The sequence below is a fragment of the Rhipicephalus microplus genome, chromosome 5 (assembly GCF_043290135.1).
Source record: "Rhipicephalus microplus isolate Deutch F79 chromosome 5, USDA_Rmic, whole genome shotgun sequence".
Taxonomy (NCBI): domain Eukaryota; kingdom Metazoa; phylum Arthropoda; class Arachnida; order Ixodida; family Ixodidae; genus Rhipicephalus; species Rhipicephalus microplus.
In genome coordinates, this window is record NC_134704.1 from 7,452,432 (window position 1) to 7,477,393 (window position 24,962).

The following is a 24,962-nucleotide window of genomic DNA, read 5'->3' on the forward strand; positions in this document are numbered from 1 at the left end:
GTGCACATGCTCGAATCTACACCACGAACTAGGCCTTTCACGCAAGCGAGAACTACAAATGACCGCCGCGCGACACACTGCCTCGCGGACAGATCGTACCAAACCACCAGGTACCTGAAGGCAAACTCCGCAGACCCTTGACGTGGCCAAGAAGAGCAGCAGCCGTTCGCTCAGGCAGCCTCGCCGCGGTCTGTTCTCCACTGTGCGCGAAATTGTGAGTTGCGTTTTGTCGCTCGTTAACGTCTTGAGTGAAGTGTCCAACGGGCAGCGGAACGATGCGGATTACATTTACCGCTGAATGCTGTCGTCGATACCTGCGTAAACGACGTGCTGTGCAAGGATGCACTATGCCTGGTGACCCATGCCCCGCCGCGGTAGTCTGCTAAGGCACTCGGTTGCTGACCCGCAGGTCGCGGGATCAAATTCCGGTTGCGGCGGCTGCATTTTCGATTGAGGCGAAAATGCTGTAGGCCCGTGTGCCCAGATTTGGGTACACGTTTAAGAACCCCGGGTGGTATAAATTTCCGAAGCCCTCCACTACGGCGTCACTCATATTCATATGGTGATTTGGGACGTTAAATCCCACATATCATTCAAATCAATCAATCAATCATGTAGTGACCTATGTTTTCTCGATGAGAAACAAGAGCAATGGTTGGTAATACAGTGCTCGCAGGATGTTCATCCGTCAGTACTCCTGCAGCCCTGTTTCGTTTTCGAGCATGCAGTGCCTACGAGCATACGCGTTATCGGTGAGCAGATTGCCAAGTTATTTCTAATGCTACAATTCCCATGTCTGCACTTGCATATGTAGCGGTATTTTAACGGAGAATAATCTAAAACAAAAATAACGCAAGTAGCGTCCGCAGACGTTTTTGTGATTATTTTCATTGTATGCAGTCTAAAAAATTCAAGTTATTGTGTTATTATTAAACTGAAAGGTCCTAATTTTGGCGTGACTAGGCTTCGTTTCTTTTTGTTAAAGCTGAAGAACACAAGCATTGTGCATGCTAAAGAACCTGCGTAAGTGTGAGGCAAATAAGCAACGTGGAAGATGTGACAAGTTGCTGTAACAGATGTGACGGATGTTGCTTTGTGCTTTAATTATTCTGCAGAAGATGCGACGAACACGGAGTAATACTTAGGAGAATAAAAAGACTACTCACGTGCAGACGATGCATCCATAATAGAACATTTGGAAACATGTCTAACTGATTTCACCGACACTGATGTCATCTCACTTTGGTGCCGTTTCAAAGATATATGTAATTTCTGTACAGATACGTTTGTACCAACCAAACATAAACTAGTTAATAGGCAGACACCATGGATGACGCGTGAAATCATCCACCTGAAGCGAAAAATAAAGAGATTAAAAAAACAATGCATATCTATCGGCAATCTAAAAGAACTAAAAGATAACCTTGCACGTGCGGTAAGCTCTTCGAAGGATCACTATTTTAAGACGGTGCTACCAAACTTTATTTCAGAAGATCCTAAAAAGTTTTGGAATTATATAAGCGAAAAAAAGAAGCCAGTGTCTCAAATTTCTATTAATGGCTCAATTGTTAATGATCCTGGTGACATCGCATGTCATTTGAATGAGTACTTCCAGAGTGTTTTTAGTAAGTCTGGTGTTTGTCCAGCCAATCACACAACATTTCATCCCTCTGATGTCAGTTTCATCTCTTACCCTGGCGTGGTTTCTATGCTATTGAACTTGAAAACGAAATCTTCATGTGGTCCTGACAACCTTCCTAACATGTTTCTGAAGCGATATGCTGAGTCTATTGCAAAGTTTCTTGTTATAATTTACCGTAATTCTTTACTTCATGGTAAACTACCGGATGACTGGAGGGTAGCCAGAGTCGTTCCCATACACAAGAAAGGTGATCGATCTTTATTAGAAAATTATCGACCGATATCACTTACATCATCCTGTTGTAAACTTCTTGAGCACATTATCGCCAATCAAATTAATGAATTCTTAGATGAACATTCAGTTCTCTCTAATCATCAACATGGGTTTAGAAAAGGCTACTCGACAGTTACACAATTAGTTACCGTTATTCATTCACTCGCTTCATGTTTTGATAAAAATGGTCAAATCGATGCAATATTTCTAGATTTCAGCAAAGCCTTTGATAGGGTTCCGCATGACAAACTGATCTTAAAACTCAGAAAAATCAAACTTCCGGAAATTTTAATTACATGGATTAGGAGTTATTTGACTAATCGATCCCAGTGTGTGGAAGTTAATGGGCGGCGGTCTGGCTATCTTCCGGTTGGTTCCGGGGTTCCTCAAGGGAGTGTATTAGGGCCATTGTTGTTCTTGATATACATTAATGATATCGTTACAGTCATTGATCCTAGCATTGAAATTAGATTGTTTGCAGATGACTGCGTGTTGTTCCATGAAATCACTTCACCTAACGATCAGCACCTCCTTAACACTGCTCTTGCTAACATTTCCGAATGGTGTAACACATGGGACATGAAACTTAATATTGGTAAGACAGTATATCTTCGTTTCTCTCGCAGAAAAGCTCCACTTTCCTTTGAATATAGGCTAGGCTCATTACCATTGCATGAGGAAACGGCATACAAGTACTTAGGTGTAACTCTTACTAATACTTTGTCGTGGAATACACATATAAATAGCATTTGTTCTTCTGCATACCGCAAGTTATATTTTTTAAGACATAAGCTCAAACAGTCTCCTCCAGCTGTTAAATTACTTGCTTATAACACACTAATTAGGCCAAAACTCGAATATGCATGTGTAGTATGGGACCCCTTTACTAAAACCAACATTAATCACCTAGAAAATGTGCAAAGAAAAGCAGTCAGGTTTATTTATTCCAAATTTTCACCGTATGACTCACCCACTGAACTGATGCAGGCTAACAACATTCCATACCTTGCACTGAGACGGAAAGCTGCACGTTTGGAATTTCTTTACCTCCTTTGGAATCATAAACTAGCGATTAACCCCTCACCATATCTTTCATCTTCTACATCAAGACTTACTCGCCACCATCATCCTAATTCTTTGACACCTTATTTTTCGAGAACAGATTTATTCAAATTTTCTTTTTTTCCCCGCACCGTAACAGACTGGAATGATTCATTGTAGCATTTAAGCGCATTGGGATCATTGCTCATTGCTAATTATACTTGTTTGCTCCGTTTTGTTGTTGTTTTATTCTTCCCCCACCCTGCTTGGATCTGTACAAGGTCTGCAGTATTGAATAAAGAAAGAATAAGTTTCCTTGTAAACCCGAGGCAAAGTGAACGATAGTACATTTAAACATCATTATCTAGTCACCAGTCGGTATTTGACTGGCTAGCGTTGACTTGAAGCGCTCACGTGGAGGACTCGCCGGCGATCGCCTTAGCGCGAGTCCTTGGCAAACTCTACGGCGGCCTATGAAAATTAATTTGAGATCAAATGTCATGAAAGTTCACACAAATTGACGTGACTTGTTTACCAGCTGTTGCGTCACATGTCCGCTTCATTTTTTGTTTCGCCGGAAGTGTTCCTTCCTCACAGGGATGGCGCTAAACCCCGTGAGGAGCTGATCAGCCGCCATTTTCTGAACGTATACGGGCTTCTATGAGGAGCCTACCTTGGACGATCGATGTGTAACCGTTTTGTCGCTTGATCTCTCTGAAAAAAAAAAGAGCTATGACGTCACGCAAGGGACCAAAATTGTAGCCTATTCTTTCTTGCATTCTTGCTTTCTTCAATAAAACTATCAGTGGACAGTTATCGGCACTACGCATGTCGCCTTCTTTCGTGCTGTCACCACGCTGTCTTTTTTTATTTCGTGTTTGGAGGTTTGTACCAATTGGCCCGCCTTTCACCGCTTCTTCAGTTTTCATTCTATCAGTTAATCCGCGTTTATATGTGCACGCTGTTTATTCTCAGCTGAGTGTGCCTCTGCGCAGACAAACAGAAGCACAAGGAGTCCGAGGCGGTCCTCACCGAACTCGAGAACATCGACGACGAGGCGGACGCGTTGGGAATCGGCTTCGTCAAGATCTCCGAGGCCGAGGTGGCCGAGGAATTCGGCCTAGACCAACTGCCAGCACTGGTCTACTACCGAAAGACCATCCCGCTACTCTACGACGGTGAGTTACACTCCCAGCGTAGAGCGAATGTCAGAACTGAGCCGTTGTGGTATAATGGCATGCCTCGGCTTTGAATCATGTTGCATTAAGAAGCACTCACAGTAAGCTGGCGCCCCTCTTCCTTTTTTAATTCAATGTGGCTTTATAATACGCCGGTACAAGTTTTTTGTTTAACATTTTTAAAATATGCCACAAACTGTTTTATTAAAACAACGACAGTGTGTTCCTATAGCGTGACTTGCGTCGAGCACAATGAGTGGTTGTTGTGTTAGCTCGAGTTTGCATATTGACTTAGTCGCCCCCATGTTAGCCTCCGATATGGATACTAAGGCACTAGGAGACATAGCCGACGACGGTTACATGGTGTGAAGAAAGGATTTGCAGGCATAGAACGAAATAGGATGGTGCAGGACAAGGCATATTGGGGCCCGTTGGAAGAAGCCTTTGTCCTTCGGTAGAATAGGTTGGTATACTGCAGTTCGTTAATCGACAGTATTTAGAAAACATTGCGATAAGTGGATGCACGTATTCATCACAGGTGACTTAAAGAACGAAGAGGACGTGCTCAAATGGTTGCAGCAGTTCATGGACACCGGTGACGACACAGACATCATCGAGGAGGTTTCAGCGGACGACATGAATGCGCTCATCGAGAAGACTGACATACTGGCCGTCTTCGTCTGTGAGTCTCTGACGACACAGCTCATTGAAAGACCCACCTGAATGTCAGTAACGGTAGCAACGCGGTCGCATGTTATGAGGCACATTGCATGTCGTCGAACAAGATAGCGTTAAACAAGGGATCTTGTGAACAGACTAAAAAATTTTTGCCGCAAGGGCGAAGCAATGAGTGCACGAAATTCGAGCTGCGTTGCGTGTCCCTTCAACTCAGAGGTGGGAGCACATACCGGACAAAGGTGTAAGCCATCTGATGATCCCTATCAACATGGATGGATGGATGGATGGATATGGCTGTACCCTTTAGATCGGGCGGTGGCTAGCGCCACCAAGCCATAATACTTAATGAACCCAAAACTATATTTATTTTTTTTCCCTTAAAAAGTGAGTTTGAGGATTCGTACTTTGCAGTGAAGAGTTTAATTTTCACTCGTGCCTTGACTTTAGCCACCAATCAGATAACCTCCTTCTAGTTAAGTCTACTTGCTTAAAGTCTATTTTGCCCTCCCGGTCCCTAAACCCCAGTGCTTTGAAAAACTCTGCGCCATCATCCTGAACTATAGGGTGAAGCTCTTTACAGAACATTATCAAGTGTTCGGCAGTTTCTTCTTCCTCTCCACACGCACTGCATACTGTGTCTACCCCTTCGTATTTGGCCCGATATGTCTTGGTTCGCAATACTCCCGTCCCTGCCTCAAACAGTAGAGAACTACCCCGAGTATTATCATAGATCCTTTCCTTGGCAATTTCCTGCTTAAAAGTTCGATAGATCTCTAGTGCGGACTTCTTAATCATGGCCATTTTTCACATGTCAGTCTCTGTTTCCTTCACTTTCTTTTTAACCGATAGTTATTTTTGGTTTGGCCACCTGCTGTTTTCTAAGTATTTACCAGTCAACTTCCTGGTTCGCTTCCTCCATTTTGTATCGACATTCTTCATGTACAAGTAGCTGAAAACCTTCCTAGCCCAGCGCTCTTCCCCCATTTCTCTCAATCGTTTCTCAAATTTTATCTTGCTGCTAGCTTCCCTGCCCTCAAATGATGTCCATCCCATATCACCTTGTACTCCCTGATTTGGTGTATTCCCGTGAGCTCCTAAAGCAAGCCTACCTATTCCACGTTGCTTAATTTCTAATCTTGCTTAAACTTCTGATATCATGCACAAGACCGCATTGCCGAACGTCAGCCCCGGAACCATGACCCATTTCTATATTCCTCTCACAACATCATACCTATTCTAATTCCACAGTGCCCTATTTTTCATCACTGCTGCGTTCCTGTTACCTTTAGTCGTCACGTATATTTCGTGTTCCCTCAGGTACTCGGTCCCATTGCTTATCTATACGCCAAGATATTTGTATTTATCTGTTATCTCTAGCGTGACCTCCTGTATTCTAAGCTCACTACCTTCGTTGTCATTGAAAATCATGACTGCTGATTTTTTCTTACTGAATCTAAAATCTAACCTATCTCTCTCATTACCGCAGATGTCCATCAATCTCTGCAAATCTTCCTTGTTGTTGGCCATTAGCACTATATCATCTGCGTACATTAATGCTGGTAGTGCCTGATTAATAAGTTTTCCTTGTTTGACTAAAGAGAGGTTGAAGCCCAGCCCACTTCCCTCTAATTTGGCCTCTAATCCTTGTAGGTACATCATGAATAATAAGGGTGACAGGGGGCACCCCTGCCTAAGCTCCCGTTTTACCTCTGCAGGCTTGGATACCTGTTTTTCCCACTTTATAACTACCTTGTTACCTTTATAGATACCCTTTAAAAGATTAGTGACTACATGTTCCACGCCTAGTGTGTCCATATTCCCCACAACATAGCTCGCGCGTGACCGCTCCCTGGCGGTCAAAGTGCGCAGTTGCTGCGGGCGTCCCTACCCGTTCTGCGGTACTTTTTATGGGTTTGTCGAGCGACGGCATACCGCCGCCGGAACGTTTCCTTTCCCATCGATCATCAGCAGCACTTGCATTCGAACGTCGAACAGGGCGATGACATCTGTTTGGAATATACACAAAACTTCACGGTGGCATAAGTGCGCCTGGAACGTCTATATAACAAGTCCCCTTGTAGATACGCCTGCTACCGCGACATTTCTTGTTTCACATCATTTCAGCACTTCAGGCCATCCCTCGAACTCGTTTGAATCAGTCATATATGATATGATTTGCACGAAGCTCGATTCCCTGTTCATTATTCTCATTGTGGCTATGTTGCGAGATCGAATCCCGGCTGCGGCAGCTGCATTTCCGATGGAGGCGGAAATGCTGTAGGCCCGTGTGCTCAGATTTGGGTCACGTTAAAGAACCCAAGGTGGTCGAAATTTCCGGAGCCCTCCACTACGGCGTCTCTCATAATCATATCGTGGTTTTGGGACGTTAAACCCCACAAATCAATAAATCCTTCTTTGGGGCTGCAACATCATCTTCGCACTATTCAGCATAGTGCATAATCGTTTCAACTCTTGCTTAGCGCCTTATTTATTCACTGAGGGAACTTGTGCAGTAGTGTTAAAAAAATATTACGCACACTGTGTTCACTTACCCTCTTTCCTCTTCTTTCACCTACACCTTTTCAATGATCCCTTATTTCTGAGCATGCGTTTCAAAATCCCTTCACCTCTTCCTCAGAAAATGCAAGAGCGTCCCGAGAAAAATGACGTTAAATAGGGCTAGTTAGTTATTCATGATCAAAAAATGTAATAGCGCCAGAAGCGTTCAAGTTTTCACCCGGTGATGGAGTGCCAGAAGCGACGGCCCAACTCAAAAAGAGCGCTGACTTCCAACTGGTTCAATCGGTAAACCGGTGCTTGTCGTGGGCACTGTATGGTGAACGTGGAGTGCACAGGACAAGCACTGGTTTCATGAATGAACCAGTTGGAAGTCAGCGCTCTTTGTGAGTTGGGCCGTCGCTTCTGGCACTCCATCACCGGGTGAAAACTTGAACGCAGGCGAGACAGCCGGGTGCCCCAATTCTATATTAGCAGAGCGCAACTTACAATATAGAGAAGTATCAGCAAGGTTTACTATAGCACATCATTGTTCTCCTTGCGGGTGCGTTCGGTTGTATGTCGAGCCGAGTGTCGTCTCTAAAATAGATAACGCGTAAAATTAAAGAAGCGGACTTGATTTATAAGCCTAAGTATTGACACTTCGGAATATTGTAGCGAAACTTCGGGGTTGTTTAAGCTAGACACATCTGAAGACCATCCGGACGAAGAAGCGTGGGAGCAATTCCGCACAGGCAAGCGATGACAATTCGACATGATGATTTCGGGGAGACCTCATTGGAAGTTTATTTATCTAATACAACTTAAATTTACACAATGCACAAAGTCACAAATACAAAACACGAGAATTGATGGCATACCGCTCGGCCTGCATGACTGGTCTCCGGTGGTGAGATGCGCTGTTGACCCCGAGTCCGCTCACACCAAAAAGGGCCCGAGTCGCTGCCTAAATTGGGTTTTCCAGCATCCATGGATGCGCGGACCACGCGGAAGACCACTGTTTTGCACCATTTGGAAAACGGCTTATACGGACCAATCAAACAAGCCGAGGATAACCAATCTCAACACGAGTTTTCATGGTCGCGTGAATCCTGCCTCGCAACAAAACTGTAGCAGCTTCTTGAAACGGGCACATTCTCTAAGACAGCCTTGACGCGCAAACAAGTGTTCAATTTTCGGTCCCCGATTGCCCCAGAGGACGCAAGCGGTGGCTCGCTCGTTTGGGGTGGTGGTGGTAGTGGTTAGAAGAGGAGAAATGCACTTAATTTCTGCAGCCCGGTCGAGAGCACGGCGCAGTGCCTGGTTTGGGGCACTGGGCGCACAGTGACCGACCGGATGCAGCTTTTTCTCCTCGGACTCTCATTCTTCCTCGAGGCTCCCTCGCCGAGAAAAGTCGTTAAAAAGCGCCTCTAACAAGAGCATCTGGCAAAGAACGAACTCCAGCTGTAGCTGAAAACGAAAAAAAAAAAAGAGCTTTCCGCGAAACATTGCCTTCGCGGCAATATAGCTACGCTTCATGAAGGTTTTATGCGCATGTTGTCTGTTTGTCGTGATGTGTCAGTGCTATACAAATTCTCTGCCTCTTCAGAAGTCAGCGCTCATTTGTATTTGTGTGTTGGTTAATCGTTTCTCACGCTCGTGTATTCGCTTAGAAAAAGAAGATTAGTAAATAGCGATATTCAGCTGCCGAACTGTGGTCAGAGCTACTGAAGTGATACACGGCGAGGCTCTTGTCAATTACGCCAATATTTTGCCACCGAAGTGCCTCGACAAACAAGGCGCCCTATATAATCGCACTTGCAGATGACGCGAACGATGCGAAGAGCAAGAAGATCCTGGAAGAGTTGGAGGCGATCGACGACGATGCCGACCAGCACGGCATCCCGTTCGTCAAGACGGACGACGTGGAGTTTGCCAAGAAGTACGGCTGGGACACGCTGCCCGTCCTGATATTCTTCGAGAACGAGGTGCCCACTGTGTTCAAAGGTGAGGCCATACATACCTTGGCCCAGCAGTTTTACCATGCATACCGTTCCTACAGGCGTTATCTCTCCGTCGCCACTTACTTCATACGCCGTAAAGTCAGCACTAAGCTTCGGAGCCTTTTCGCACTTCTCGGCTGCTCACTGTTATCTACGCTTGCGAAGTCGCAAACACACGAAGCGAAATTTGTTGATCGTGAACGATAGTGATGAGAGACCAGGAAAGACAGATGGGCTTGGCAAATCAGTACAGGAGACAATTCACGTCTGACATTTCACGTGTATGGTCCAGTGGGAAGCATGTACAGCGGTGACCACTCTTAGGGTGAACACGCGAGCGCGTGGCCGCGCAGCGCCAGTGTGCTTGCGCGAACGCGCATCGAAGCGTAGCAACGCATGCGCACACGGACACACGGGAGCTGCTTTTCGTCGTCGGCTACATCGCTGGACCGTGCCATTCCGTGGTTGCAAAGCGCCGGTCTTGCTTGTCTGCAGTGCAGCACTGACCCACTGAGCCATTTTCACCCTAACAGAGCTCACCGCTGCACCATATAGACGTTCCGAAGTGCACCAGAAAGACGAAAAATGCCAGGAGAGAAAAAAACGCTTCATTCTTACGTCTTCAGAGGCAGGTGAGGGGCCCTTCAAATAGCACGTCAAATGGACAAGTGAATTGTCTTAAAGAAACAGAGAAAAGGGTAAGCAATGATAACAATAAGCTAATTATAGCACAGATGCGTAATGAAATTTCGTAGTTTCTTTTCATTTAGGATTTTTACACTCAATTTGACGAGGGAAAATATAATAATAAGGAGTCTTAAATGCGCTGCCGTAGCAGCCCTGCGGACGGAAGCTGCCCACCATTTCTAACGTCAGGCTGCCCAACTAAAAGTGTCGTCCGCTACGGTGAATCAGTGGCTGCTGCTGACCCGAAGGTCACGATTTCGATTCCGGCATTTCGCTCGAAGTGAAATGATTGAAACCCGCGTTCTGTGCAGTGTCAGCGCACGCTAAAGAACACCAAATGGTCAAAATTTTCGAAGCCCTCCACTACGGCGTTTCTCATAACCATACCATGCTTTTGGGACGTAAAACTGCATATAGTATTATTACGATTAAACTGTCGATTATTGCGCTGCCATGCAAGCGTAAACCCTCGCCTATTGTGACCTTTTTTGTTCTTAACATCGAAGAAGGGGGGGTAGAAAAAATGGGTAACGATTTAGAGTACTTGATACTCTACTATCTAAGGGTCTCGAAATGAGGCATGCTCTAGGAGTGAACAAACGCAGTTGACACACCCGGACCAGACCAAACATTTAACTACCTACACAACGACCATATCGTCAGCCGAATCAAATGCATGACTAGTGATCAACACGCTGAACGAACTTATTCAGTACTCCAATACACTCAATCAAACACATAAGAACAAACACAAGTTAGCGTGGAGGCGGCGTCGCCAACGCTCGACTCACCACGAGGAGCCACGGGGTTACGACACCCAGTGCCGCCGCTTTGCATAGACAACCGCGGGCAAAAACGTTCGCACACGCCGCCACGCCAAAAGAGGACCGCTCATTTCTCATGTGCCGCCACCCAGCCTCCCTGCTGGCGCTACCGCGCTAACCAGACAAACGCTCGCGAACACAACGCCATCTACCGCTCGATAACTGTGAACCCTAAATGCGGCCTATGTGCGAAACGCGTGGGCGCCTCGAGGCGCAAACGACTTACAGGTGGTGTTAGCAGCCCCATAACATGAAACCGAAAGCCTCGAAGAAATAAGCGACTTGGTTTGGTATCGCCTTCGGGTATAATCAATATTCTAATGGAGAATTATTGCGCAACAAAATGACGCGGGCGAAAGAAGAGGAGACGCACCCAGAGCAAAATGTCAACTAAATTTATTGTGACGCAGCACCGCTTCATATTTTATATTTGGGTTAGACCCACAAGGACTGTTAGCTGCGCTGTTCGAGAAACTTCGCGATTGTAGTCGTTCAGACTGCGCGCAGGATGCTCTGAATAGTCAACCTTATTTCAGAGCTTGCGCAACCACCAGTTCAAAGCCTGGGAAGCTCGATGTGTGATGTATAAAAGACGGCGCGTGATGATCAATTTCTGTTCGCCGCTATTACCGCTTCTAGTTTGACTCTTCCGTTTACTGGGCATAGATTCGCCCAAATAAAACTGTATTCTTGTACTGCTTCCGTCCACGTCACGACACCGTGAGAACATGTTGAAGCAGCATGGAGGGCGTATGCGTGTAGTACAGACAATAAAGACATAGCTAAGGTAATGGGCCCCACCAACTTGCCCACCAATGTTGCTTTCAGTAAAAATAATATTCACCGCTTGAACATTCTTCTTAAAGCGCTGCAAGCAGCTTGCAGATAGTGGAGCCAACCGTGATCGCGGACAGCCGAAGACACGCATTGACCAGCCACCAGTAATAAGCCTGAGTTGAAACGAGTGTGCCACCTTCCGTGCAGGGGACTTGACCAACGAGGAGAAAGTGCTGAGCTGGCTGGTGGAGCAGAAGATGAAGGACGAGATCGAGGACGTGTCCGAGGACGTATTCGACGAGCTCGTCCAGAAGGCTGACTATCTCGCGGTACTTTTTTGTAGGTTCTAACTCTCAGTCAGTCTAATACCACACCGCGTGTAACGCCCTCGCACGAGTTGGGCAATATCGCCATTTTTACCTCTCGCCTCACAAAAGTTTTTTTAGCCGAAATCAATTTCACCCCAAGCATTCGGCCGACACAGATACAAACGTAACGCAGCTTTACTTCCCCTAAAGCGGGCACGTTGTTATAGTATTTCTGAATCATAAGCTAGTGCAAATACAAAATGCACTGTGAAAACCCGCTGCGTGTGTCCTCGCTCAACCACCAGGTAGTTTCTTCTTGCATCATAAGTAATAGGACAGTAACCTGAGTGTTTTAATTCACCTGTTATGCATAGCGACTTTAGCCCTAGGAAAGGTACTGATATGCTTAAGAGATTTTCACTCGGAATAATTAGACCTCTTGTTTCTGACTTAGTCTTTCGAAAGAGCAGTGCAGCGCTTGTCTCTAAGCGCATTCATGAGCCACCTTCATGCCGGTAATAATTTTAGCACTGCACTGCCTATGGAGAGTTTTATTGCAAGGAACCCCGACCAGCAAAACTGGTTGATGTTTGAGCTGTTTTTACTGTTCACCGTGTAAGGACGTATTCGAAACACATTCGAAAATTATAACGATTCTGTAACAGAGACCGATCTGGTTTGAGGAGTGCAACAAGTGTGGTTGAAATTGGAAAGTTTCGTATTCGCACACACCAAGCCAAGACGTGGCGGAAAGAACGACATGTATCCGGCGGTACAGTCGCTTACGGCGTCTGCAGGAGAGCGCCTTCAATGTTCACTTTGGACGCTCGCTAGGACGTAGGTGGTTTCTCGCAATGAATATCAGAGCTAAGATGAATACTTACGCACACAGTTCTGCTAAGTTATTCTGAGACGCCCACGGGAAGCACGAAAAAAATCACAGCATATTGACGGAGTGAATTATGATGATTGGAGTGAAGCGTCCATCCGTCCATGTGTTCATCCGTTTGTGCATGCGTCCGGGCGTTCAATCGCTGACACCGACGAGACGCGAGCCAAGGAAGCCGAGCGCAAGCGTCTTCAACGCACCTGCCGCTCGGCTTCGTCCATGCAATAAAGTTGTGTTCTCTCTCTGCCCCACCAACGATCTACCACGTACGGCGACTATCCAGGAGACTGAGAAAGGCACTCGTTATCTGCGCACTCAGGCAAAGCGTGCGCAGCAGCCATTCGGAGAGTAGCGGCACTTTGGAGAGTAGCGGCCGAGTATCGCCATCTAAGAAATAAGACGAGAAATGATCATCCATTTCTTTTCCCTTTTCTTTCTCGTCTCTTCTTCGCACGGTTACATGTGACGCGCGACAAGGTTAGACTAACAGGAGATTCGTCCCTAAAAAAATCTCGCGCAGGTCTGTTCTGGTTCAGTGCGAAAAAAAGGTCTGGTAATCATGGGGACGTGTTAGGCCAGCTGAAAACTTTTAAACGATACAAGAGTAAGAATTCAATAGCCACAGTTTGCGTTCAGAAACCAGCGGGTTCGCAAAGGAACGCTCGAAAGGTGTGTGATAGTAAGCAAAGGTACTGTGCACTATCCGAAATCTAACTCCCCTATACCACTCCAAACTGTCCCAAGCAGGCACCACGTGAGAGATTTTCGTCACCGGCAACAAAGAAATAACGTAACCGATAACACGAGCGCAGCGGAAGTTCTGTACGGTTATTCTGAGACACGATTGGTTTTCCTAACTGATAGTAAACTAATACAAAAAGGTGCATTTCAAAAGCGCACTGACAGTGCTTTCGATTGTTGATTTTCTTCTTGAAATGAAAGCGACAATATGAAGCCAACGGAATAAACAGTGACACGCCGCCCTAAGCAGATTACTAAATGAGCTTTACTGCTGTCAATCACAGTTTTCTTTTCCGATAGGCGTTGTGACGCCATAACGCTAGATACGTGGCAGTAGGGGGTTACGACTTCTGCTTGCTCAAATGTCTTGTACACTGGCACAGCAATCCTCGCGTTGGCAGGGGGACGCAAAAATAACTTTCGCCCCCCCCTCCCGTCTCAAACTATACACCAGTACTTGCCCTCGCTCAAGCATCACAAATGCTACTCTACTCCAATAGCAGCGATGACAAGCGGGTTTGCACCCCCTCCCCCCAAACAAAATCCTGCCGACGCCTAGAGCCCAAGAGAAAGGGTCGCGATCTCCTGCTCCTGTGTGACCGGCGTCATGACGTCACGACGGCTGAGAAATGAAGCCAAAATCTGGTGTGTGGAAGCCATAACGATTTCTCCAGACTAGGCAGTGCCTTTCCTAAGATAGACGTATAGGAGAGCCACATACCGTCTTGAAATTATGAGTTGACGATATCTCGTCAGTGAATATTTAAAAGGTAGCCTCCGCAAGACTTTTCATGTTAATTCTATAACTTATGTGATTCAGCTTGAAAGATATGGTTGCCTTTAAGTAAATACCAGGACGTTATGTATATGTAGGAATCCCAGTCCTGGTCAGGGGAGCAGCAACTAAAGAAAAACAGCTCCTGGTGAAGAGAACTTTCTTTAGAAGCGAAGCAGCTTAGGGTCGAGCTAAATCCGGTGTGCGGCGTGACCATTATTACTGCGCGTGCGCGTCCACTCCCCCTCTCTCCTCTCCAACGCTCTCCCCTCTCTCACCTCGCAACGCCTACGCAGGGAGCGTCTGCTAACATACGCTAGCTTCCCCTCTCTCTTTCCTCTAGGGATTCAACCCCGCCACATTTACACCTTCATTGCACATGCACGTCCCCTCATTTTATTTTCCTACGCTCTCTACTCTCTTTCTCGGCTCGCAACGCCGACGCAGATAGCGTTTACCAGCGAGTTTCTTGACTGAAAAACCGATTGTTCACGGTGTACAACCGTTCACTGGCCACCCCATATGAAGAGGCACTGAATATAGACCTCCAAGGTACTGCCGGTGCTAGATTTCTCCTGTGCGTTGTTGAACAACGAAAATTTGCAGCGCGCGCTTTAACTAAATGCTGACTGCGGGTCCCTGAAACCAACCGGAGTCTTCTGTCTCTCATTACCCATTAACAGCGATTGGCATGTTCCAGTAGGAAACACCGGTTCATCGTTGCGTGCTTTGCGCCTTTCCAGATTTCTCGCCGATGCAACGCCGCGATGACCGCCAGCGTCAAAGACGCCGCCAGTGTAAGCATTAGCGCCCGTTGCTTCGAATCTACACATGGTTTCCTTTAGCGAGAGATGGTGTAATTTTTAGGGGCGAAGCTCCTTATGGCGTGGCTTGTGCGTCCCTCGTAGTACGTAACCGCTAGTGGCACATACCCGAAATAGGTATAACATTTGATCTCCAAGGTGGTGCCGGTGAGAGATTTCTTCTGTGCGTTGTTTAACAATAAAAAACAGTGCTCAATGTACATGTCAATGGCTGCTAATTGGGAATGAGAGACAGGAGCATTCGGCTTTTAGTCAACGCGCACGCTGCGATCCCCATTAGCAGCCATTGGCATGTACATTGAGCACTATCGGACAAGAAAGAGTTGCTACATTATACTCGCTGGGCGTAACCTCCTTAGTTTTAGAAAGGTTTAGCAAGCGTTGAGCCGCAGGGCCATGAATACAATAAAATAGTATATACCATGAATGAATTCGAGGTGGTTAAAGGGGGGAAGCAGATACGAAGCGCAAGCCGTAAGAAATTAAAAGCTGAATCCTCCTGTCTCTCATTTCACATTAGCAGCCACTGGCATGTACATTGAGCACTATCTGACAGGAAAAGGTTGCTACGTTATACTCGCTGGGCGTAACCTCCTTGGTTTTAGAAAGGTTTAGCGAGCATTGGGCCACAGTGCCATGAATACAGTGAACTAGTATATACCATGAACTCAAGGTGGTTAAAGGTGGGAAGTGGACCCAAAGCGCAGGCCGTAAGATAGTGTGCGTGTGCCACCACTCGTTTAGTCCTTGGAATGTCCACTGAATGGCGGTGCTTCTATATGAGGAATATATAATAAAAAGATGCGAGAGGGTGAAACATGGAGTGTTGAATAGATGGACGAACGGACACACAGACAGATGCATGGATGAACGCATGAACGGACGCAGGCGCGGATGCATGGACGAACGCAGGGATGGACGCACGAACAGACGCACGCACGGACGGGTGGATGGACGCATGGACGGTTACACAGACGTACGCAGGAACGGACGGAAGCAAGAACGAATGGACGGACGAATGCTTCGCCCCACTCCCCATCATTCACTCCGTGGATATGCTGCCATTTTTTTCTATGCGTGGGCTTCAGCGGCAATCTGCTGAGTCACACTATTGGGTCGTTCTGCCTTGTCCACATCACGTCACGCATGGCTGTATGCGGCGACGCGAGAGCTGTTCACTTGTTCTGCCCCTGTTCTTCCTCGGTGCGCGTGCGCAGACAAGAAAGGCGACGCGAAGTGCGACAAGGTGCTCAAGGAGCTGGAGAACATCGACGACGAGTTGGACTCGCACGACATACCCTTCGTGAAGATCGACGACGAGGACGTCATCAAGGAGTACGGCATCGACGGCGTGCCGCAGCTGGTGTACTTCGAGGACTCGATACCAAACTTCTATTCCGGTGGGTCTTGCAAACAGCGCTGCTTTGCACGCTATGGAAGCTATAATTTCCACTGCAGTTAGATATTTTTCTTGTATACCGGTCATGTTTGTATTATTCAAGTCATTCTTTTACCTTAAGTCACAGGGGGTGTCAATGAGAACTAGCAGACTGCAGTGATGCCATGGGGTAATGTAATTGAAAGTAATTGTCACGTAAATGTGAAGAAACAAAAGTGTACGACAAGATGTTTTTCCGCTGGCAGAGATTGAATCTGTGCCCTTCGAATTCGAAGCTCACAGGTGCGGTCCCTGCCAGCGGAACGTTATTTTTTCGTGGACTTTTCTTTCCTACCTTTTACGTTACAACTTCTAGGAATAACATCCCCTCTTGGAATCGCTGCAGTCTGCAGTCAGTGATATCGTGTCTGACAAAGCAAACCAAGCTCTCAAATTTCCACTTTTTTTTACACAATAAAATGGGTAACACATAAGGGGCCAGCACATATGCCGTGTACATATGAATTCTACAAAATTTGTGCATGATTGTGTTCTAGATAAGTTCTGCACGACTGACTACAAATACGTAGCACCGTCACTGTCAAGTAGTAATCTGAAATAAGTGGTTGGCGGATCGTATACATTCACAAGCAGTGACAAAACCGTATTTACCGTAATTGAGCAACGTTGGAGCTTGAACAATACGAAATGAGCTACAAACAGGGATCTGTCCTTTATTTTACCTGAAGTAGCATACACAGTTTATTTCTCCCATAAAAACATCATCAGCCTGTTCTATGTCCGTCCTAAGGCCACTTCCAGGGTTCTCCTATTTATCATGTTTTGTGCAAGCGGCTCATGTTTTACGCATGCATTAGAGTTTTTTTTTTATTTCATAACCGCCCCTACACAGCATTTGCCGTCTATAGGTGTGATAAAATCCATCACTCTCACGGGCCATCTGTCATTCGCATTACGTTACCCACTTACGCCCATTTTATTCATAGAGTTTCTCACAGTCCCACCGCGGTGGTCTAGTGGCTAAAGTACTCGGCTGCTGATCCGCAGGTCGCGGGATCAAATCCCGGCTGCGGCGGCTGCATTTTCGAATCAGGCGAAAATACTGTAGGCCCGTGTGCTCAAATTTGGGTGCACGTTAAAAAACACTCCAGGGGGTCAAAATTTTCGGAGCCTTATATATATATATATATATATATATATATATATATATATATATATATATATATATATATATATATATATATATATATATATATCTGTGTGTGTGTGAAAAACGTCAAGTAACAACATGTCTGTCTGTATACTCAATGCGCTACAAATAAGCGATAATGCCTACCAGGAAGCGAGATGTGTCGCTATCAAGCTGAAACGCTAGCGTCTTCTTCACAGTTCTGCCCATCCCGCCAGTCTGTCGCGCCGCTTCGTTTGAGAAGTGTTCGCTTCTATTCAATGCTACAATATAATTTTTTACCATTTGTGTCCATTCGCCATTGCCTACTTTGTGCAGGTGACTTGACAAAAGAGGAGCAGGTTCTTGAGTGGCTCGTGAAGCAAAAGGAGACCGACGAGATCGAAGACGTCACTCCCGAGGTGCTCGAGACGCTCATAAAGAAGTCCAATTTCCTGGCGGTGCTCTTCTGTAAGTGCTGCTTTAGTGGTACCAGAATGCCAGGCGTGAACTCTATATGCGCGCGTCTGGAAAGCATGACTGCACCGCCAAAAGCAGTCGCCGTGCACCTCAAATTTATCAGGTGTCCGTCGTGCCCCCTGAAGTTCGCCAGCTTCTAATTGATGCTTTCGTTAAATGCGAAGCATTTCTCAGCGAACTTCGGTGACATTGCCCGCATCCATCCATCCATCCATCCATCCATCCATCCATCCATCCATCCATCCATCCATCCATCCATCCATCCATCCATCCATCCATCCATCCATCCATCCATCCGTCCGTCCGTCCGTCCGTCCGTCCGTCCGTCCGTCCATCCATCCATCCATCCATCCATCTATGTCTGTCTCTCGCTCTCTCTGTCTGTCTGTCCGTCTGTCTGTCCGTCTGTCTGTCTGTCCGTCCACCTACCCCTCTTGGCCGTTTCGATAGTGGCATCTATACCAAATTTGGTAGGAAATAGCATGACTGTATGACGAGCGTAACTAAACAATCATAGCATGAAAATAATGGCATGCTTGTCATAAATGTCACGATTTATATTTCATAGTGTTGCTGCTCTTGCGGTGGTTTCGTTCAGGTGACATATTGAGAAACTGGTATGGTATGACATGACTGCATGGCGAACATAAGTGACAGACCCTAACATGGAAATTATGACATGCATTTCATGTAAGTCATGACTACACGCCACGCTCATGGTGCACTCGTGGTAGTTTCGCTAGCTTCACATATACCAAGTTTGGTATTACGGCACGTGAATGGATGACCAAGGTAAATAACGCGTCAAAACATAATCGTGGCATGCGTGTCATCCAAGACATGACTACATGCTACACTCATAGCGTGCTAGCGGTCATTTCGCTAGCTACACATATACCAAACTTGGCATTGCGTGACTTGAATGGACGACGAACACAAATGCCAGGCGCAAACATGATAATAAGGACGTGGAAGTGATGTACGGCATAATTCACGTCCACCTCGTAAAATTGTGCTGATTTGTAAGTGACATATGGACCTTCATCATTCGTGCTTCTCATATTATTGCTCCCACTGTGCGTGGGATGTGCCAATTTTTATTAACTGGTACTGCAACCCCTACCGGGTTTCAGTAGGGTGGGACACAGCACATGAAAGAAAGTACAACATAAGGCACTCAAAATACAAGCAAAAGTTACAGTTAAAAAGACCACGTAAATAGAAACCTAGGTTCACTCAATAAAGGAAAATGCGCAAATAGAACAAGAACAAGCAACACAAATAGATATAATACGCACAGACGCTACGGAAATAACCAATTATGTAACAGACATTGAGAAGGAATAAAAATGTTGACAAAGAATCGTACTGAACAATGGAGCTTTTGAGGTTATTCCAGTTTGGGACAGTTCACGGAAAAAAAAATATCTGAAACAATCATTATGAGAACAAAATAATGCTAGTGTTAGTGCATGCCTTTGGCGCGTTAAATGACTGGGAGAAAATTAAATCCATTCAATAATATCGACGTCATAGTATCCCCCCCCCCCCAACAGTTTATAGACGTGATGAGCCGTTTCCTTTGCATGAAGGAGTTAGCTTTGCGTGAGCATGTAGCTCCCTGACTAAGGTGTGTCTAAATTCATTATAAATATAATGTCTGGCTTTCTTCGGAACACTTCCTAGCGTGAGAACATTAGCTTTTGTGTAGGCGTCACAAATTATCGCAGCATAGTCTAAGACTGATAGACAATGGGCTTGCACGCTAATTTTCTTACAGCTGGGATAGCCAGAGTTTACCTTGAACAAAGAATAATTTTTGTAAGCCTTAGATGTAACGTGACGGATATGTTTATCCCACCTGAGACTGTTTGATATCCATAACTCAAGGTATTTGCATTCAGATACATCAGACGCTGTTAAAATATACAAAAAGGTTAAGAGCTTTTTATTTCAAGTTATCTGCATCAAAATAGTCTTATGGAAGTTTCTTCACATCTGCCATCACTTGCATCATGAAGCGACACGCTGAAAATTATCGTTTAACGATGCTTGATCCGATTGTTTATTAACCTACGTGTAGAGGACAATTTTAATTTGACGAAGATGTCTTTTACTGTGTCGTTTAAGTAAACAAGAAAAAAAGTGGTTTTAGGACGGAGTCTTGCGGTGCACCTGATTGCATTAGTAGCGGGTTAGATTAATGACCTCTAAAACAAAATTATGGCAATTGATGAAGTACACTGGAATACATTTAAGAAGTTGAAAACGTCGGAGCGTACTATGTTTTCAAATAATAATTTATTATGTGATAATTCGTCAAAAGCCTTCAAAAATATCATAAAATAATTGTATCCATTAGTTGCTATGAGATGATGTGGGTCTGAAAAAAATCCACGATATCTGTATGCATTTTGTGCTCTAATAATTTGCAGGTGTTTGAGGTTAAATATCAGAATCAGAATAGGAAAGTTCTTTTTTTTCAACAAAAATGTTGGGGGTCCGTCAAGCGAAAAGATGCATCATACAGCTTGAATGTGCCTGAAGGCCTTCAAATGGCAGCAGCAACATCAAAATTCGCATTCATACATGTTTTAAGTATATAACCAGAAAAAATCCGCAATTTTAATGGAATTGAAAAAAGGAACATATTAGACAACACTTACAAACATGATATTCATAAAAATACAAATCTAATGCATTTAGAAAGAGGAAACGTCTTAATGATTTGCTATACATAAAAACAGTGGAAGTTAAAACATGAAGAAAATGACTTGTAAAAACATGGCTGTGATGCACAATGGTATAATACAATGTTTATCAAAACACTGAGGGAGAAAACATTAAAAAGAGAAAATAAATGCGAAAGTGGAAAAACTGTTTTTTTATCCCTTCATCCATACTTGCAAAGGGATTATCGAATTTGTTTGCGCGTTAAAATACTGGGAATAAATTCTTCCCTTTCAATTTATTTAGTATTGAGGGTAGGCTATGCCTCAAAGATTGCATAGCGTAATTTGTGCGCCTGTATGGTACGAACCACATGTCGTGGATACAAGTGCGCGAGTCACTAGTTTTGTATTCAAGCCGTGACGTATATTTTAAAACGAATTTTGTATTGTCGGAGCCGAAACAAGATGAATATAGAAGTCGGTATTCGCAGAGACTTGTCACACGTAATATCTTATGCTTTTAAAAAAAGTGGCGCAGTGCAATAAAAATGAGGTACAGTGCAATGAGGTATATTGCAAGTAGTTCCACGTGATGAGTCCAATTCATATCTTCTGAAAACGTAACGCCTTATACTTTGTATTTCATCAGAATTAGGATAGGAGCACCATTCAAAAATAGTTATTCACTGAAACAAGGTCGTCTCCTTCTAGCCTTGAATAATATGACCTTTGATTTTGAGCTGTTCATAGTTAGCGCGTTATTACGAGACCATGCCGACAGGTTAGACATAACACTGCGGGATTTCCGCAACACATTATCAGGTTCATGACCAGAGACAAACAAACTTGTATCGTCAGCGTATAGCACAATGGATGCATCTCTAACAATTTGAGCGATATCATTTACATAGACAATAAATAGTGTCGGTCCCAACACGATGATTGCCCTGTGGTACTCCCGCTTTAACTTCACGATATGAGGAGCCTAACTTTTTAATATCAACGCACTCAGTCCGCCCAGAAATGTACGACCAAAACAACAAGTTTGCAACACCACGGATACTATAGTCTTCTAGCGTTCTATTAAAGTTTCATGATTTAAGCGATCGAATTCTTTGCTATAGTCTATAAATATACGTAACATCCGTTTACCCGCGTCTTTCTTATTAATTATTAGTTCCTTTTACCATAACAACGCCGTCTTTGTCGAGCTGTTTGGGCGGAACCCCTGCTGGCAATCAGAAAGAATGTCATTCTTTTAAAAAAATTTGTTGATACGTGCAGAGATCACCTTTTCTAAACCTTAAGAAAAATAAGACAGAAAACAAATCGGCTTGCACTTCCCCCAAGACATTTCGATTGCCACCTTTAAAAATCACTGACACCCTGGATTTCTTCATAGCACTTAAAAAATGGCCAGTTTCTCGAACAAGATTAAACGCAAATGCAAGGCGGATTGCGATGACATCAATTACAAATTTTATTGGTTAGATTTGAACACCATCTGCATCAACAGCATTGCTGTTTTTTAGGCTTAAAAAGTACGACAAATCTCGGTGTCGTCAGTCGGTTCGAGAAAAATGTGTACATCTATTAGATGTCAGTTTATAGTTCTTTACAAACTGTTTGGCACCACTTTTATGCAGTGGTATCACTCGGGCGGTCATTCGGGAGTATACCTTCTTCTAAGGAACGTAAAAACAAACAAAGCGTACAAGTATTTTGGAACCCATTCGGCTGACCATTTTCAGGAGTCTGGGCCCGAAATTTTCTTCTTATCCAGTTTCAAAAGTGAGTGGAATATACCATGCTCGCTCATCAGGAATGGGGGACAAAACATTCTTTCTTTAAAACATCATCAAAAGTAAAAACGAAGTGCAAGTGCTCATTAAATGAATTATATTTTTTTGTTCATCGTTCAAGTAAACGCTGTCGACTTCAAATACATCGCATTGGTAATGTTTCGGCAACACCTCCCTTCAAAATGTCTGTGGAGACGCCATGATAAATTTAGGCAAAGATTCTTCGTAGTAATGTTGTTTATCGGTAGATGGTTGGATGCGAACTTTGTATTAAATGCAGAGAAATTTCTCCCGTTGATCTCGTGGAGCAACGCCTAGTTTTCTTTTTTCCTTTTCTTGTCTTACATCTTTATCTGCCTTTTGAATGTAAGCGTGTCATTAGAAACTCAGGAGTTCTTTTTTTTTTCGTTTCTCAACAATAGTTTGTTCATATTTTTCAATGCACTCATTAACAATATGTTTACAGCTTTCCCACAGCTCGTGCACGTCTACGGCATTTTATGAAAATGAGTCTTCTAAGTTAAATGAAAGCATGTCTTCAATTTAAACATCATCAGACAGGGAGAAGTTGCAGAAGTGGACAGCGTTATAATAGTCTTTTCGATTCAGAGTATTTATTGTTATTAACACAGCCTCGTGTTCCAACATACCGGGAAATACATCACACGTAGATTGACTGTTGCATGTTCTCACTTACAAAGATATTCAAATTGTTGCAGAATTACCGTGTATTGTGGCATATCTATCAACTAAATGTGATAAATTGAAAGAAAAGGAAATGTATATCACGGCCTCTCCTAAGCTATCGTTATCACATTTAAGCGACCACGTTACCCAGTCGATGCTTGCCAAGTTAAACAGGGTCTTACATGCTCGCTCATGTATAGCTTCAAAAGACCCAAATCACTAACACCAAGACTACGTGGCCTGTACAGATCAGCTATAACGTATCTAACATTTTCAAGGTAGTCCTTGCAAAAATACTTCCATCGTCCTATAAATCAGGCATTTTTACGACCTTAATGTTGTCCTTCAAAATAATGCCTACACTGCCCCCCTTGCTATCTCTGTGTTTTCTGAATCCGCTATATCCAAGTGAGATGAACTCGCTATAGTATATTTTCGCCACTGAACCATGTCTCTGTCAAGATAACAATATCTGGGTTGTAAGACAAAAGAATTTGCTCTATTTCTGTACGATTGTTCATCACGCTCTTACAATTTACATTGAGAATTTCTAAAAGGCTGCGCCTGTGTTTGTTCTGTCAATTTCGAGCTTCCGATTTCTCTAGCATATATATCAGGATCTTTTTTTTGGCCTCCAAACGAAGCGAAGTCCCATCGATACTCAACTTATAGTAACCGAGCTTTAGTCTCATATTATTCTGCCTAATTTCCTTAGAATTCTTCCACAGAAGCCTCCGCGTGTCACGTATTCGTATAGAAAAGTCTCCAGGTAGTGATAATTCACTACTTTTTAGTTAATGTGGGACTCTTAACAGGGCTCTCTTTTTCGGTAGTCAAGAAGTTTTAGAGTCACCGGACGGGTTTTATTTTCGGTTTTTCTTCCGAACCTGTGACACTTCTCAATGCTGATTACGTCAATGTCTATCTAGGTTTTAAAATCTAAAAACTTCGTGTTTTTTTTTACTTTTCGTTGTACGCCTACTGACGATTCAGCTCTAGTTTCATGTAGAAGCCACAAATTGATAGGTCTTCTTTTTTCTATTCTCTAGGTCATGAACCTTTTCGGTAATTTTAGTGAGTTGTTTCTCGAAGTTCATTATTTTTAATTTTCTGCTGTCCACTTTAGAGTTAAGCACATTTAAAGTCACTAATCGCCGCTTGATTTCAGCAGTTGTTTCAGTTAACTTTGATAGTTTTTTTTGCATTACATTGTGTGTTACCTGTATGTTCTGTATATGACTGAAAAAATTGTACTTTGCCCATTTAACAGTTCCCACAAGAGTTATTTCTCAAATAGACCTGGATTTTCTTCAACGTCTCAACGAATCCGCAGGTCTCGGATTATTGGGTCAATTATACTAGGCAAAAGATAAACACAGTGGACAGAGCAGCAGCAAAAACCCATTATCTGACTGACAACCACGAGTTCGCAAATATCGGCTAACCTGTAGCATGCAGTAAAATAACTGTTGAGCATGTTGCCGGGCTCGCTGCTGCATTGACCATAATAAATGATCAAGCCCCTGTAGTGGCTGTAGAAGCTGTCGCGGATTGGTAGATCATGGGTTCGACTCCCATAGACGAAACTTTTTTTTCGCTGTCATTTGAATGTGTACAT

General features: G+C 44.3%; 1 protein-coding gene across 4 annotated transcripts in view; it reads left to right on the forward strand.

Moving 5' to 3' along the window:
* The window catches only part of hlk (hulk), a 134,145-nt gene that overhangs the window by 54,102 nt on the left and 55,081 nt on the right, over positions 1–24,962 (forward strand). For all 4 annotated transcript variants that reach the window (XM_075894777.1, XM_075894778.1, XM_037426252.2 and 1 more), the window contains exons 4-9: positions 3,952–4,134; positions 4,673–4,816; positions 9,133–9,315; positions 11,807–11,938; positions 16,354–16,536; positions 18,043–18,174. In XM_075894777.1, the coding sequence (XP_075750892.1) occupies positions 3,952–4,134; positions 4,673–4,816; positions 9,133–9,315; positions 11,807–11,938; positions 16,354–16,536; positions 18,043–18,174 (957 nt within the window). The remainder of the gene's footprint in view (positions 1–3,951; positions 4,135–4,672; positions 4,817–9,132; positions 9,316–11,806; positions 11,939–16,353; positions 16,537–18,042; positions 18,175–24,962) is intronic.